A 16856-nucleotide genomic window follows, 5' to 3' on the forward strand; every position below is an offset into this window, starting at 1 on the left:
CAAATCCTGGAGATTTATTGTAGCACTTGGGGAAGCCACCTTTTGTTCCGTTGCCATGCTTAACAAAAAACACTTCTTCCCAACTTTCTCACAAAATACTCCTCCAGGTAGATCAGATTGTATAAACTAACTTTAAAGTTGTTAATAATTCTTTCAGCCGCCTCTAGCTGTCACCATTCAATTAACTTTCGTTTTCTTTAGGTATTCAGCTATAAATTAACGCCATTTTGAAGCCTTTGTTCTGAATCCTTTGTTCTAAGACCACACCTTTCAAGTTCAGTAATAGCGTTCTTTAACAAAGTTTTTGTATATTTTTATTATTATTATTATTATTTTTATAATAAAATTTTATTGGGTTTTCAACATTTATAGGGAAAAGGGTAAATGGACAGGTCTACAAATTTTGGCAGTTGCAAAATGTGAAAGGCGCCCCTCCCTCCATACCCATAGTATACATTTATATATAATGCATTGGTATATAATTGATTACAATCAGCATATTAGTTCTATTACTAAATTCAATCAGATTAAACATTACAGTATAAAATCCAAGTATAATTCCATTATCACTTTCGGTCAATTTATAATAATATGATTTTCTTGTTTATTTTTGTGATCTGAGTCTTCTTGCTATTGCCCCATCTCCCTCCACTGGCAGAGCTCTGGCCCCTCCCGTGTCCTGCGTGTCCGTTGTAATATCTGGTGTTTTCTCTAGGAGTGTTTTATTTTTTTCCATAAAGGCCTGCGCCTCTATGGGTGAATTGATTCTGATTCTTGTCTCCTCCCAGAATATCAGCATACCTTCAGGCATCAACCATCTAAACCACACCCCTTTCTGGTATAATTTATTCGCTAATTGCGAATAATTCTTCCTTTTTTCTCTAATCTTCTTAGGGATCTGCTTCAGAATGGTTATCTCCATATCATGATATGTCAATGCTTGCCCCCTTTGTACACCCAGAATTTCATCTCTTGTGCTTTTTCTAAGAAATTTAATGTGAACCTCCCTGGGTACATTGTGTGTTCTAGCATAAGCTGAGTTCACTCTATAAACCAGGTCTATATCCCACCCCATCTGTTGTTTTTCTTTGTGTGTGTAGTCAGCCAGGATGCTTGTCATGATGTCCCTTATGTTTTCCCCATCTTCTTCTATAACATTTTGAAATCTAAGATAATAGGACATTCTCTCAAATTCTAATTTCATCTGTTGGATGTCAAGATCTTTGTTCCCTTTCTGCACAGCTTCTACCACCCCCTTCACCTCCTCCACCCCCCCCTTCCACAAGGTTCAGTCTTTGTGAGTTCTTATAAATGTGGGCTTGATTTTCTTTAATTTCATCTTTCATTTCCCTTAGCTGTTTCTTGATTTCCTCCTGGCCCTGTAAAATTTGTTGAAGCATTTGTTGAAAGTCCATCTCTGTAGTCTTGGGTTGCATCAGTTCTGTTATCTTTGACTGTGTGGCTGGACTGGATGTTGCTGATGTTGGAGCAGACGTGGCAAAGCCAGGTTTTCCAGGAGGTGGTCTTTTGGATGCCATCCTTTATAACGTTAAAAGTTCAGTCCATATATAAGATAAACAGTTAGAAAAGAAGGGTAGCCAGGTGAATTCCGGGAGCAGGAGAACCAGGCAGAAGAGAATCTCTCTAATAAGTCTGGCAATAGATGAAAAGTTTCCCCTAGAAAGTTCAAAAAATACCAATCCACAAGAGTTTCCTCTGGGAGACACGGAGACAAAGACCGGAAGCCTGAATTTTAAAGGTGGAGTCAGGTTTCACAGTTCATAAAGACAACGGAAGTGTGCCATCTTTAAGTTTTTCAAACTTAAAATACTTGCAAATGTTTCCTTCTGGGTTGCTCGGAGTTAAACGTTGTTATTTACGGCGTCTTGCTCCGCCATAAATCCTTGGCGGAGGATTCCAGTAGACCGGAGCTTGAAGCGTCTGCAAAGGGGGGCTCTGCTTGCCCACACCCCAGAGGCCATAAATCTTTCTGGGGAGCTACAAGAGGTCAACCCAGCAGCGCTAATCTCTCTCCTAGATTCCTAAGAATTTCGGAGTTTCCAAGGCGTTTATGATCTTTAAAAAAAACGCCTCTACGGTCTAGTGGGTCGACAAGCTCAAAGAAAGCCTGCCCTCGACGTTCGTAGCACAACCGGAAGCCCAGTTGACCTATTATTAAGGGGTCAGAAATTTTCTAGCAGCCATGTTCTCCATGCTTTCCTTGTTATTGTAAAATAATTATCTCTAGCAGTGGCTGTCACAATGTCATCTTGTAAACCGGATTAGCGTAGAATTAGGCTATTCTAGCCATTCCACTTTGTGGTCTGTCCCAGTTTTACAGCCGGGTGAAAAAAGTTAAGAAGAGAGAGACATCCTAAATCCAAACGTTATCTCTCAAGAAATACTTCCTGGGGCTCCTGGGTAGCCCAAGTGGCTTTTCTTAACCAGAATGGGGAGATGATAAATTCCTGCTTAAATGTTACTTTCTTTTTTCCCCTGCTGATGAAATCCTCAATATTCCCTCTTGATCTTGGAATAGCTGCCAGTTATGTGACATTGAAGAAAGCCAAAATACACTACTAGTTTGTTAATAAGGTCAGCCTTTCTCTACACACACACACACACACACACACACACACACCAGTCCTTGTGGCATTTTCCCCTGCCAAGTGTAGTCTATGTGCAGTTTGTGATGCTCCTCTATAAGCCACATTAAAAAATGAAAAAGGATATGTGAAAGAGTTTCGGGAAGAAGAGAAATCGCTTTGCATCAAAGGAAATCATTGCTCCGTCAAGCGGGCACTATTTGCCCTGACTATCTACTACCAGCAGGGTCCACAGATGGAGGAAAGCAAAGGCAAATGGGGAAGGCTATTTTCCTCAGGTATGTGCTTCATGGTTCTGCATGCATGGATAAAAAGGGCTGGAGCTTTTCTTGCAATGGTACAATGTGACTTTTATTTATTTATGAGCCAATAACCCAGCGTTGCCTGGGTATTTATTTATAGTGGGAAAACGTCCGGACCAAACGTAATTTCTAATGTTGGATTTTCCCCCTTACCAGAGGGAGCCCCCTTGTGGAATACTGTGAAGCCGTTACTATGGCAACTCCAGTGCACTGTACAGTAGAAGTCATTTTATGGCAGTATAGTAGAAGCCATTTAAAGGCATAACAGGCTGCATCTTAACAGAACACACACCCTGAAGGGTGTTAAGGGTATCTTGCCCCCACAGTATTTGTCTCCAGAATTTTGGGCTCAATTGTGGTCGTACGTTGAAGATTGCTCATATTGTAAAGTTTCAAGTTGTATTAATTCAGTACAGATCTCTATGCCGTAATGTTTATATGATTAAAAGTTAACTTTTGCTTGATGGCCAAATATGCCTTTTTCAGGCTTGTGCCTTGGTGTGCATATTTTCCAATGAGACAAGACAAGCAGAGACAGGAAGATCATTTTATTACAATTTAGCAGAATAGTCAGACAAAAGGGATTCCTCATTCAAAGAGGGAATCCCTATCTTTAGCTTACATCCCCTTTTATAGTTAACATAACAAACATAACAAAGAGGTCTGAAAGAGGAAGGTTGATTGGACAGGTGTTGGAAGAAATGTCCTTCTGGGTTCAGTTCCAAGTTGGGGGGGGGGACACTGGAAACATGGAGGCTTCTTTGAAAGATGGTTGGGTGAAGAAGAAAAAGGGGCAGAGATGCTGAAAGTTCCTGGTTTTATGCCCTCTCTGGCCTTTGATCTTGTGCTTGTATTCTGATTGGTTGACAGACTCCCATGGAGCCATGCAGGGGCAACTCTGTAGGCTGTGTTTCGAGTCCAGGTTTGGTTGAGCATTGCTTCTTCCCAGGTGCCCTGTGGTGAGATGGGTAAAGGGCTAATACTATCATGCCTTAATCCCATCACCCTGGAGCTGAAGGAAGGAGGTCTTTGTTATGTAGAATAGACTGGCTCAGGCCTTTTAATGGCCCATTGAAAGAGGTGGGGGCTATTGTTTCCTGCCTAAATACATGTTTCTTCATTTCTTATCCAGGGAAATATAATATTCTGCCTTTTCAATATTTCCCAGATATTTCATTTTTCTAGGAGAGGGGTGGGTTTTAACTTCCTACAAAGGATAATAGGACACATGTTTATCAAAATGAGGTCTGAAGGGGAATAAATTGTAAGGAGAATGGTTGTTTAGGGTTCCCAAAAGAGATAAGACAGACCCCAATTTGCACTAACAAACTTTCCTTATCAGGAACTAGTCTCCAGCTTGTTTATCAGTTTAGGAATGTTAAAAGCTAATACATCTTCAACATCACTTTAAAAGAAAGAATATACGATCAGATTAAAATACAAAGTAGCTATGTTAGTTAACAAATAACAAAACCCATGTTATTTGCCCCTCGTGTTACTTTAAAAGCTTTATTTATTGAAAATAAACAGAGGAATGTAAAAAATTCTATCAATATGAATTGCCATTTGTGATGTTAGCTTTACCAGTATAAGATTATTCAAAGTTCCAACCAAAAAAGAAGCTATGTATACACAATGATCGTCTAGACACTTTGGAGTTTGGAAATATCTTTGGTTAATTTGGAAAACTAAGTATGGTTAGAACATGGATGGAAAGCCATTAAATCAGGGGTCTCCAAACTTGGGAATTTTAAGGCTTGTGGATTTCAACTCCCAGAATTCCCCAGCCACCTGGCTGAAGAATTCTGGGAGTTGAAGTCCACAACCCTTAAAGTTCCCAAGTTTGGACATCCCTGCACTAAATGATACCAACACTACAGGCTGGTCTTGGAAGAAATAAAAATCCCCTCAAATTTCTTCCACAACTGCCAAGAAAACTACTGTATAACGACGCCTCCATGAAATCACTAGGAGGCGACTTGGTTTGAAATGAGTATAAACTCCCTTATTAAGAGGAAAAAAAGGCAAAAGTCGACATTCCAATCCAGTCTATTATGCCGCTCCCAGGATGCACCGCGGCAAGACGACCACCCCGACTTCGCGGGAGGGCAATAGGAGGGATCCTGGGCTTCAAGGACTACAATTCCCGTGAAGCTCCGCGCCACGTCCCCAAGCATGGGCGTCGAGCAGAAAGGGGAGGACAAGGCTGACGCGTGCGCATTTCCGTCACCCGGAGGAGGCGATGCGGGAGTTGTTGAGAAGCCGCCGCTTTCCCCCTTCTGGAGTGTTTTTTCGGTAGCCGCTTCAGGTGAGGCCTCGGTTGGGGGTTGGGGGGGTTGATAGCGGACTTCTTTCCAAGGAGGGGAGGGGTAGAATAAATTTCCGAATTCTCTGCCGAAGGAGGATCTTGCGGAAGGCTTTTCAACCACCTTTTCAATGGAGGTGCAAGGAAAGAAGGGCTGTTTGGCCTCGCACGTTGCCTTACTTCCCAAAAACTGGAGGGAGAGAAAGGGGGTCCCTGATTCTTTACCCCCTTTCCCTTCCTCATATTTTGACAGTCACTCCCGTAGTTGCTTAAAGCAGAGGTCTCCAACCTTGGCAACGTTAAGCCTGGAGGACTTCAACTCCCAGAATTCCCCAGTTCTGGGAGTTGAAGTCCTCCAGGCTTAACGTTGCCACAGTTGGAGACCCCTGCTGTAAAGGCTACGTCCAAGTTCCCTAATACAAGAATGGTAATAGTGGATGATTCCAGCGTCCAGTTTAATGCTAACAAGTTGAAATATGTTTTTAGAGCCCTTTAACGCAAAATGCTCTCTAGCAGTTATTAGAAGAGATCTCAAAAAGTAATTACACAACGCAGTTCTGAATATTGTGCTATTTTCTTTTCTATAGCTTGCCTGATATTAAATAGTTACAAGCAAAAGCAAATAGTTAAAAGCAAATGTCTTACAGACGGAGGAGAAACTGGGCTTTCTAGAGTAACTAAACTAATCATGTATAGTTTACTTTGGGTGGGGTGGGGTGGGGTGGCAGGCATTCTGGGAGTTGAAGTCGTCCAGGTTTAAAGTTGCAAAGGTTGGAGACCCCTGGCTTAAAGTCAACGTTTCTCAACCTTGTCAAACTTGGGAGAGAGGGTGGACTTTGGTTCCCATAATTCTTCAGCCACCATGGTTGAAAGACTGAAAGAGGGAATGAGTTGGGGTGTTTTTTCCATGATGGAGCAGGAGTTTACGTGTAAACTTTAAGTCACCCTATCCTCAGCATGTGATGAAATTCTGTTTCCTAGTGTAATTTGATTGCTTATTAGTAACCTATGACTATCACTAAGTGTTGTATCTTATGATTCTTGATGAATGTATTCTATTTTATTTTTCTTTATGTACACTGAGAGCATATGCCCCAAAGACAAATTCCTTGTGCGTCTAATCACACTTGGCCAATAAAGAATTCTATTCTATTTGTATGCTTTTGTACACCGCTGCCTTTCTCGACAAAGCATAAGACAGTTAGGATATTGGTTTCTTTCTTTTTCACCTCTGTCTCTGGGATAATCCAGGCTGAGCACGATAAGAGTAACCAGGAAGCTTAGTTTAAGAAACTTAACTCTACATTTCTCTGCAGTGGAAATGTATGGCTGGATCAGGTTTCCTAGTTGCCAGTCAGCACATTCACAGCATTAACTCTTGCCAAAAGAGGGGTGGCCTATTATTATATTTTTATCCTATCCATCTATCTACAGTGATCATATAGTTTATTTAAAAAAAAAACACAACCCTTTATTATGTCCTTTAAGTTAATTACTTATTTTATGGCTTTTGCTCTTGAATTTTCCTTTGTAAATCAAAGTAATAATTAGTTTTATCTTTTATGCGCCTGTTTTACATTTGCCCCTTTTTCATATTTGTCCTTTATATTTTTCTCTAAGAAAATGTGGTCACTGTGCACGCACATTATGTGTGAGTGTGTGTGAACTCAAGGCAGCAGACGTAGTTAATATTCCTGGCTCCTGTTTTCCCGAAAACTCTATGAAGTGGGTTGGACAGTTGTTTTGCTGTCTCTTAACGCCAAAAGGAATTACTTTATATTTGGTAATTTGACCTTACTTCCCAGCTGTGGGTTTGTGTAAAGAAGCTGTGTTTGTGTAAGAATGGGTATCTTTTCTGTTTAATAAAAGGATTAAGCTTTTTGGTCATAATAACAAGCACGTGGTATTTTGTCAGTTAATCTTACATTCTTTGATTGTTTTCTATAAATTATTATAAGACTTTTATTTAAACATGCAAGTGTGTATCCTCTTTGGTAATTAAAAAAAGGTATGTGTGTCAGATTTCCTCTCCTAAAGTAAGTATATATGAGCTAACCTCAATGCCTAGAGGTACCATTTTCTGAGTCTTTGCTGCTGAAGATTATGACTTTGCTCCAAAGTAGCTTTTCTTGATAGTTACAGGCCACTAGATAGACAGTCTTTCCTCTGAACCATTAGGGCGGTTAAAATCTGCTGGTTTTACCATTAGCTTTTTAGCAAAGGTCTTGCCTGAATTCTCTGCATTCCCCTGCTTATGTTCATATCAAAATGTAGACATTTTTAAATGTTGTGTAAGGGATGGGAAAGAAGAAGAGATGGCTATCATGCCAACATTTTCCCAGTTCTTGCTACTCCAAGGTATGTCTTTTGTATTGTAATCTCCATTCAGCATGAAAGATGGGGAACAGGACAATGTGCATGTTTCTCTTGAAGGCTTCAGGACTCATTTCCAAAAAGTAATGCATCATAAAAATGGTGGTAATTGGCTAGAATCTTTTGCCCAGGTTATTCATAAAGTACAGTGAATAATCAAATACTCCCTGACCTTTTATAATGCTAGGTATCCCTTTGGAAAATCCTCAGGGATTGTAGTTTTAATGGATTTAGGTACTTAGTTTGAATCACTTGACAAACTCCTAGTGATCCATTGCACTGAGTCATACAGTGTGCTAAGAAATTGTTTGTGTAATAATGGTTCCTAAACCAAAAACAACCATATACTACAACAGTATGTGTTTAACCAAAACTACTCTGACCATAGTATGACTTAGGACAACATGACAATCTTGGATAAATGTTGATGTTTTTCATAGATTTAAAAATGGCATACAGTTATCCCTCAGCCATTGGTTTATATCCAAACCTTCATAATGTATAAGGTGGTTGCAGAATTAATCCATAGGCATAGTAATACTGAATTACCTTGGAGCAAGTAAGGCAAGCATTACTGTACTCCACACCTGCTTTGCAATAACCAGGCATTGCCTTTAGGCAACCAAGTGAGGAAACTATAACATGCAGTATTTTCTTTCTGCTTTGTATGGATCCCTTTGTAAGTTAGTCATGATCTGTTTGTTTATGCTCGTTATGAAATAGGCCAAACTAGGTTAAGATCACACAGCACACCGACTCTGAGAACAATTAACCAATGGAACAACTTGCCTTCTGGAATTGTAGGTGCTCCATCACTGGAGATTTTCAAGAATAAACTGGACTAGAAAGTCCTGGAGGTCCCTTCCAGCCCTATGATTCTACGATTCTATAATGTGTTTTATTTTATATATTTGAGCAGATCAATATTTTTAGAGTTGCTTTTTGAATATTACTATATAGGAAAGCAAACAAACTGTTAAGTATTTGCATATACTTAAGCAATATAGATTGTTTGCTCAGTTTGTTTGTTAGATATCATTGAGTACAGTGCCCATTCTGAGTATAATGAGCCAACAGAGATTTTTATGTAAACAGCTGAGCTATAACTCTTTCACATTCTTGGATGCTGTAAAATCTAGGAGTTGAAAGATTATTAAGAAAACGCACACTAAACTCTTTCAGCCCACAGGGGAGAACGATGTACAGAATTAGGTATACACATCATGAATATGATGTAGCAGTTTTATTGCCAGTTCTTTAGAATATTAAAAAGTGCTCCTGGATTTTCTCAGATCAAATTAAAAACAATTAGTGCTGGTCGCATTTGAATCATTCAAAAGTAGCCCTGTAGAGGTAGTCCTCGACTCACAACCACAATTGAGCCCAATATTTCTGTTGTTAAATGAGACATTTGTTAAGGGAGTTTTGTCTCTTTTTACAACTTCACTTTACTGTGAATTTGGTCATCGGTCCCTTTTTTTCAGCGCCGTTGTGACTTTGAACGGTCACTAAATAAACTATTGTAAGTCGAGGATTGCCCGTATTACATTGCTATTGCCCCACTAAAGACTACAACGAATCAGAATTACACAGTTTTCAACTTAGGACCATTGATTTAGCAGCCATTTATGAAAGGTGTACTCCTCCTAGTGCTAGGGATAGTTATTTTAATAGCTGTGGCAGCAAAGACCTAACTTTCCAGTTCTCTCTCACTGCTACTTACTCACCTTTTCCCCCAGCAGTGCCGATTAATGTTCCAGGAATAGAATAATGGGCTTAAATTACAGGAACGAGGATTATGGTTGAATGATAGGGAAACTTTCTAGCTGTAAGTACAGTTCCAGCAGCAGAAATAGAATCAGATTTCTAGAGTGTCAACGCCTAAGGCGTTTCCATGACTACTATCACCTTGAGAGGGGAGGGGGCACAGGGGTAAAGGTCAGACGCCATTAAGTGTGATTTAGTTTCAGCTACACAGAAGTCCGTGTCAAGATGTTAGTCCTAATAAACGAATGGGTTTTTTTTGAATTTCGTCTCGGGGCTTGTAAATTAACTCTTGGAACCTTCACAGATAGCTGAAACTAAATCACACTTAAGTAGAAAGTATATTTAAGCAGACATTGTAAAGACCGCTCTAAGACCTAGATCAGGAGTGTCCAAACTTGGGAACTTTAAGACTTGTGGACTTCAACTCCCAGAATTCCCCAGCCAGGGATGTGGTGCAGAGCTTCGCAGGAAATGTAGTCTTAGAAGGCCACGGTCCCTCTCCTTCCTGCTCGACGCCCATGCTTGGGGACGTGGTGGGGAGCTTCACAGGAAATGTAGTTCTTGAAGCCCACGGTCCCTCCTATTGCCCTCCCGCGAAGTCGGGGTGGTCTTCTTGCCGCAGTGCATCCTGGGAGTGGCATAATAGACTGGATTGGAATGTCGACTTTTTTCCTCTTAATAAGGAGTTTATACTCATTTCAAACCAAGTCGCCTCCTAGTGATTTCATGGAGGTGTCGTTATACAGTAGTTTTCTTGGCAGTTGTGGAAGAAATTTGAGGGGATTTTTATTTCTTTCAAGACCAGCCTGTAGTGTTGATATCATTTAGTGCAGGGATGTCCAAACTTGGGAAATTTAAGGCTTGTGGACTTCAACTCCCAGAATTCCCCAGCCTAGATAGATCATTTGTATTAGCAGACTATAGCTCAGGAATTAAAGGGCTAAATAGAATCTGTCTTGGAAGAGGTGATACTAATCCAACTCTTGCACTGTAAGTCAGCTGCTAACAGCTGAGAAATAATGGTTAGTATCTCATGAATCCTTTCCTTTTCCACCACAGGTCTGTCAAGGTATTGTTGCTGAAGATGACCGATTGGATTCTGAATTGACACCACTTCCAGGTTCCTGTCCATTTTTTTAATTGGGCAAAACCTATTTAAAAATGGCAACTTTGCCAAGTACATCTGCTGGGCCTCCACCATCCCTCACGGATCCAGGAGTGGCTGTGTGGGAGTGGCAGGATGAGTTTGGCAGGTGGAGGCCATACCGAAGTAACGTGTGCAGCTACATTGAGCAGTCTTTCCAGGTTCTCATGGTGAAAGGCCGGCGATCACTGGGAACTTGGCCTGCCAATGGCAGTATACCTTTGGGACAGGCTGATTCAACTCTGGCTCCCTACATAATTGACCTAGCGAGTCTCACTCAGTTCCGGCAAGATACAGGTAAAAAGCAGCTGCATTATCTGCTTATTTAGTTGTTTGTTGCGAAGTTGTGTCTGACCCATCGTGACCCCATGGACAACGTTCCTCCAGGCCTTCCTGTCCTCTGTCATCTTCTGGAGTCCATTTAAGCTCACGCCTACAGCTTCGGTGACTCCATCCAGCCACCTCATTCTCCGTCGCCCCATTCTTCTTTTGCCCTCAATCTTTCCCAGCATTAGTCTCTTCTCCAGGGAGTCCTTCCTTCTCATTAGGTGGCCAAAGTATTTGAGTTTCACCTTCAGGATCTGGCCTTCTAAAGAGCAGTCAGGGTTGATCTCTAGGACTGATCGGTCTGATCACCTTGCAGTCCAAGGGACTCGCAGGAGTCTTCTCCAGCACCATAGTTCAAATGCCTCAATTCTTTGGCGCTCAGCCTTTCTTATGGTCCAGCCATACATTGCAACTGGGAAAACCATAGCCTTGACTATACACACTTTTGTTGGCAGGGTGATGTCTCTTATATATAGCTTAATAGCGTACACATCCATGATGATATAGAGCAGTGTTTCTCAATGGTGACTAAGGAATTCTGGAGGTCCATACAGTAAAGGTCCTTGGTTGAGAATAATTTTTGTAGAGCTCTACAGCACATCGGATGGATTTTTATAAAAAATAAAATAAAACAACTGTCTGCAAATCATCTGACATGCACCCCGTGAAAAAAAGACAGCTCTGGATTCTGCTTCCAGGCATTCTGGTCTCTTCAGAGGAAGCGAGAGAAAAATGACAGGAAACCACCTTTCCTGAGACAAGCAGCAGCTTATCTAGAAATGGGCTCCTAAGCATTTAGAGTCTCAGTTGAGAGCAATGAAGATAATGGCTAAAAGAAGGAAGTGGGGGATGCTGATGGCGTCTGCCTCTGTTCCTCTGTCTATTCACTGCACCAGTCGATGTCATTCCCATCCCCCATAGGAGTAGCTTACCATATTTTTCGGAGTATAAAATACACCTTTTTCCCTCAAAAAAGAGGCTAAAAACCCCGCCACTTCACCAAAATGGCCGTGCAGAGCCTGTAGAAGGCTTTTAGAGAGCTCCTGGGGGCTGGGGAGGGCGGAAATGAGTGAAAAACAGGCCATTTTTTACTCAATCTCCCTCCCAGGAGCACTCTACATGGGGCTTCCCTTGAGATGCACTCGGAGACTGCAGTTGGTCCAGAATGCGGCCACGCGGGTGATTATGGGGAGTACTAGATACTCCCATGTAACACCTCTCCTGCGCGAGCTGCACTGGCTTCCTGTGGTCTATCGGGTGCGTTTCAAGGTTCTGATTACGATCTTTAAAGCGCTCCATGGCACAGGACCTAGTTACCTGCGGGATCGCATCCTGCCTCATACATCCCTGCGACCAATCCGCTCGCACAGAGAGGGACTTCTCCAGGTGCCGTCCACTAAACAGTGTCGAGGGGCGACGCCTAGGAGCAGAGCCTTCTCTGTGATGGGCCCAGCCCTGTGGAATGACCTCCCCCTTGACATCAGGATTACCTCCGATCTCCGCTCCTTCCGTGTAAAGCTCAAGACCCACCTTTTCCAATTAGCTGGCCTGGCTCAACCATAGTTTTATCCCATTGCTCCTGACAGCCTTTTTTAAATTTTTAAATTTGTAATTTTAACTGAGGGTATTTTAATTGTTAATTTTAATTCTATTATTACTATTGTATGCATTTGACGATTGTTACCTCCTCCATGTATATGTACGTGTATGTGTTTATGTGTATATGTGTATGTATTGTATCTATATGTATATTTGTATGGGTTTTTATTGTACGCCGCCCCGAGTCCTTTTGGAGAGGGAGCGGCTAACAAATTAAATTTATTCTATTCTATTCTATTCTATTCTATTCTATTCTATTCTACTCTATAAGCTTCCTACAGGCTACGCATGCAATTTCTTTGACAAAAAACAGGCCCGTTTTCACAAAAAACGGACAGTTTTTTTGCTCATTTGGGGGAGGCACCCCCCAGGAGCACTCTGCAAGCCTCCTAAAGGCTATTCATGCCTTTTGGGGGGGGGGGAACAGGCCCGTTTTTGTGAAAAACGGGCCATTTTTGAGAGGTCTGCAGAGTGCAAAAACTTTTTTTTAAAAAATTGCCTCTTCAAAACCTTAGTGCGTCTTATACTCCGGTGCATCTTATACTCCGAAAAATACACTATATAGAAGTAACTCTTGACTTATGACCATTCGTTTAGTGACCGTTAGAAGTTGCAACAACATTGGAAAAAAAAGTGACTTATGATCGTTTTTCTTACGATACTTACAACCTTTGCAGCATACCAGTGGGCACATGATCAAAATCCTTGGCAACTGGCCTGTATTTATGATGATTCTTGGCAACTGGCATGTACTTACGATGTCCCGGAGTCACGTGATCCCCTTTTGAAGCCTTCTGACAAGCAAGGTCAATGGGGGAAACCAGATTCACTTAACAACCCTGTTACTAACTTAACAACTGCAGTGGTTCACTTTACAATTGTGCCAAAAAAGGTCATAAAATGAGGCAAAGCTCACTTAACGATGGCAATTTTGGGCTCAACAGTGGTCGTAAGTTGAGGACTATCCATGTAACAAAAGTGGCTACGTTCTTTATGCTGAATAATGTACAGCAATTATTTGTGACTGGCTTTGGTGCCTTTTTTTTTGGTGCATTTCAATCAGTTTTGACTTCTGGCAATTCCTAGGCAAGTCCCTTCTTGGCAAGATTTCAGGTGTGACTTGCCATTGCTTGCTTTTTAAGGCTGAAAGAGATGGTCTGGTCCAAGCTGTCTTTATTTAATGCTTTAAAAAATGAATATATGCTGCACAGTTAAGACAGTTTCTGTCCTCAGTCTCCAGCTATAAATAACATGATACAAAGGAAAAAGGAAGGAGGGGAAAGTAAAGTGAGCATTGTTATATTGTGTGTTTTTAAATAACACGTAGATAAGCAGTTAGCTTTTTATGCAAAACAATACCAATACCTTATCAATTCAAATACAATGGAAGTTGGCCAATTTTTAACTGGTCTTTAACTTTTGAACCTGATTCTCCAAAAAAAAAAGGAGGGGGGGGATCCTCCTACTTAGTGGCACTGCCATAAATGCAAATGCTCCTTGGTAGAACTTCTGGCATTTCTTCTGAAAAAATAATCAAGTAGCTGGTGATTCAAAAGATTTTTCTATGTCTGGTCTAATGGACGGACTGCTGCAAAAATGGTCAAATAATATATCCTGATATATTATTCTTTTTTTTCTCTCTTAGTTTAATGTGAATGAGAAATATCACAGCAATTACTGTATTTTTCAGAGTATAAGATGCACCTTCCCCCCCGCCCCAAAAAAGAGGGTGAAAATCTGGGTGTGTCTTATACAGGGAATACAGCATTTTTGGCCTCCTGAAACCCCGCCCCCTTCACAAAAATGGACTTGCAGAGGATTTGGTAGTCCTGCAAAGTGCTCCTGGGGGCCGGGGAGGGCAAAAACGAGTGAAAACAGGCCATTTTTTCATCATTCCCCCCCCCCCCCAGCCTGCAGGAGCACTCTCCAAGCCTCCCAAAGCCCATGCATGCCCTGTTTTTTGCAAAAAACGGGCCCGTTTTCATGAAAAATGGGCCGCTTTTTGCTTGTTTTTGCACCCCTCCCCAGCCCCCAGGAGCACTTTGAAAGCCTTTCAAACTCTTTTGGTGCCCCATTTTTTCACAAAAAACAAGGTGTGCAGAGGGTTTGGGAGGCCTGCAGAGTGCAAAAGCTTTTTTTTTTAAATTTACCTCTTCAAAATCTTGACGCGTCTTATACTCTGGTGCGTCTTATAGTCCGAAAAACATGGTAATACTCAGTTTCCTGGGCTATGCAAAATCCTTCCTTTAGGGATTTTAATTTTGACGTCTAATTTTATTTTCTGATTTGCCATGATTTTTTCCCTCTTAGGGACCATGAGAGCTGTACACAGACATGTCTTCCAACTTGATTCGGCACCTGGACAGGGAGTGGTTTGGGAGTGGCAGAACGATGAAGGAAGCTGGTTTCCATACGAGATGAATATTTGTGTATATTTGGAGCAAGCGTTCTCGCTCAGTAGCCCTCAGGTGGATCTTGGGCCCTTTGGTTACAATTATGGGATCGATTTTGTATCACAGACCCAGACCAATAAAACCACTGGGTACCAGCGAAGAATCCGTCGGTATGTGGACTCTCCATACCCATTAGCCACAGTCACGGGGCCTACTCACAGCGGGCCCACCTGTTCATGCCAACAGTGCTTGTCGAATAGTGGAACTGGCCCCATAACCTCACGGTATCGGCACTCGATGGTGAATCTTCCTGGACATTCATCAGGAACAACTCCCAAATTCCTTACTGGGATACAGGGGGCCAATAGAAACTCAGGACTCAGTGCTTCTCTGGTGGGCTTTGTGCCTTACAATAAACCAGCCCTCTCTGGAGCAAGATCAATGCCAAGACTGAACATGCAGAGTGCAGGGTCAGCATCACAATCTGCAGCCATTGGTGGGTCCAGCTCAGCGCACCCAGCACCCAAAGGAACCAGGTATGCTTTCCTAAGGGCCTTCCAGCTTTGTTGGATGTCTGTTAGGGGTATCTCCGTTGGGAGACAGTAAGTAGCGCAGCAGAATGTGCAGCTAGAGAGAAAGAACGTTGCTAGTAGACAAAAACACACGAATAGAGTTTCAGACACTGCTAGTAAAAAACAAGTACCTTTACTACTAATAATTGCTTCACAAGCAGTGATAGTCGATATAAGTCCAACCATAATTCAAAGAACAAACAATTGCTTACAGTCGCAGTTCACGTTCCAGTCCTCTAGCATAGGACAAGCAGAGAGTGAGTGAGTGAGCTCTCCTGACTCCCTCTTATTGTAAAGTTAATTACAGCTGATAAGTACTTCCACCCATTTAAAGCAACAACGCCCGTTTGTTATTGTATATAGATATATGTTGCCTACCCAACACTAGGAGTATACTCCCAACAATGTTGATGTCCCATCCGTGAGTAGGATTATTTATAGACTTACCTGCAGTATTTTTATCTTGCTTCTCAGATAGTTATTGACTCCCAGAAAGGCTCGTGTCGATAATAAAACAGAAGAGTCATCGTGCCATCAGGAATCAGATACCTTGCGCTCAGCTGTGGCTGTTTTATCATTGTTTGACAGTGTCCTCTCTTTAAATAGCACTTGGTAGCTCTTGATCCTTTGGCTAGTAGAAAAAGCCAATGGTCCGAAACTGCTGGGTTGTTTTTTTTGCTGATGGATTGGAAAAATTTCCTCTGTTTTTTTCAATATCATTCCAGAGAATGCAGTTCCCCAGGGGCTCTATATCCTGATGGTAGAAGCAAAATGGCAATTTTCTTTTACTTTCCAAGTGCAGGGGAACTGCCACTGATGGAGTGAGGGTCTCAGTGTTTCAGATTCATTATTTCGTGAGTTCTATGATGTTTACGAGTGCATTAACAGAGAGATGGAGGCTTTATGAATGATGTGGAGGTGAGAAAAAGTATTCTCTTCAGTGCGGGCTGAATGTTATGGTCATTGTTGGGGATGCAGTAATTGTTGATGCCCTGAGTGTAAATTAATACTGGACTTGATCAAAATAAAATAATATTTACCTGGCAGAAGGCGTAAATTAATTTATGGAATCTGTTGCCAGAGTCTTTGGTATTAATGATCCACTCAGGTGACTTTTTGAAATGGAATAAATTCATGTCATCTAGCACTTAATTGCCATGTGAGGCCCTGGTTTATATATTCTAATCTAAGGCAATATTTCTCAACCTTGGCAAATTTAAGACACGTAGACTTCAACTCCCAGAATTCCCCAGCCAGCATAGGAGTTCAAGTCCAGATGTCCTATATTTGCCAAGGTTGAGAAACATTGTTCTAAGGACAAATTCTTCCTTCATTTTGAACTTCTCAGTGACATCTGGCCATCCAAATTTAGAGGTGGTTTTGAAATAGGTAAACCTTAAGGCCTTGGAAAGCTGTTGGTAGAATAAGGTAGATAGAGAATCTGAACTAATATTTCCTTCACTTTTGC

At 41.6% G+C, this 16856-nt stretch overlaps 1 protein-coding gene across 3 annotated transcripts in view; it reads left to right on the forward strand.

The window, feature by feature from the left end:
• The first annotated feature begins 5079 nt into the window (after positions 1–5079).
• Positions 5080–16856, forward strand: part of DTX2 (deltex E3 ubiquitin ligase 2) — a 40554-nt gene continuing 28777 nt past the window's right edge. For 2 of the 3 annotated variants that reach the window (XM_081944782.1, XM_081944784.1), the window contains exons 1-3: positions 5080–5216; positions 10413–10794; positions 14734–15352. In XM_081944782.1, coding sequence (XP_081800908.1) covers positions 10515–10794; positions 14734–15352 — 899 coding nt within the window. In that variant the 5' untranslated portion in view covers positions 5080–5216; positions 10413–10514. Of the gene's footprint in view, positions 5217–6031; positions 6143–10412; positions 10795–14733; positions 15353–16856 lie in introns of those variants that run through there. The other variant, XM_081944783.1, reaches the window with a different exon arrangement.

Source organism: Natrix helvetica (genome assembly GCF_964273705.1).
Source record: "Natrix helvetica genome assembly, chromosome: 2".
In the NCBI taxonomy this organism is placed as follows: Eukaryota; Metazoa; Chordata; class Lepidosauria; order Squamata; family Natricidae; genus Natrix; species Natrix helvetica.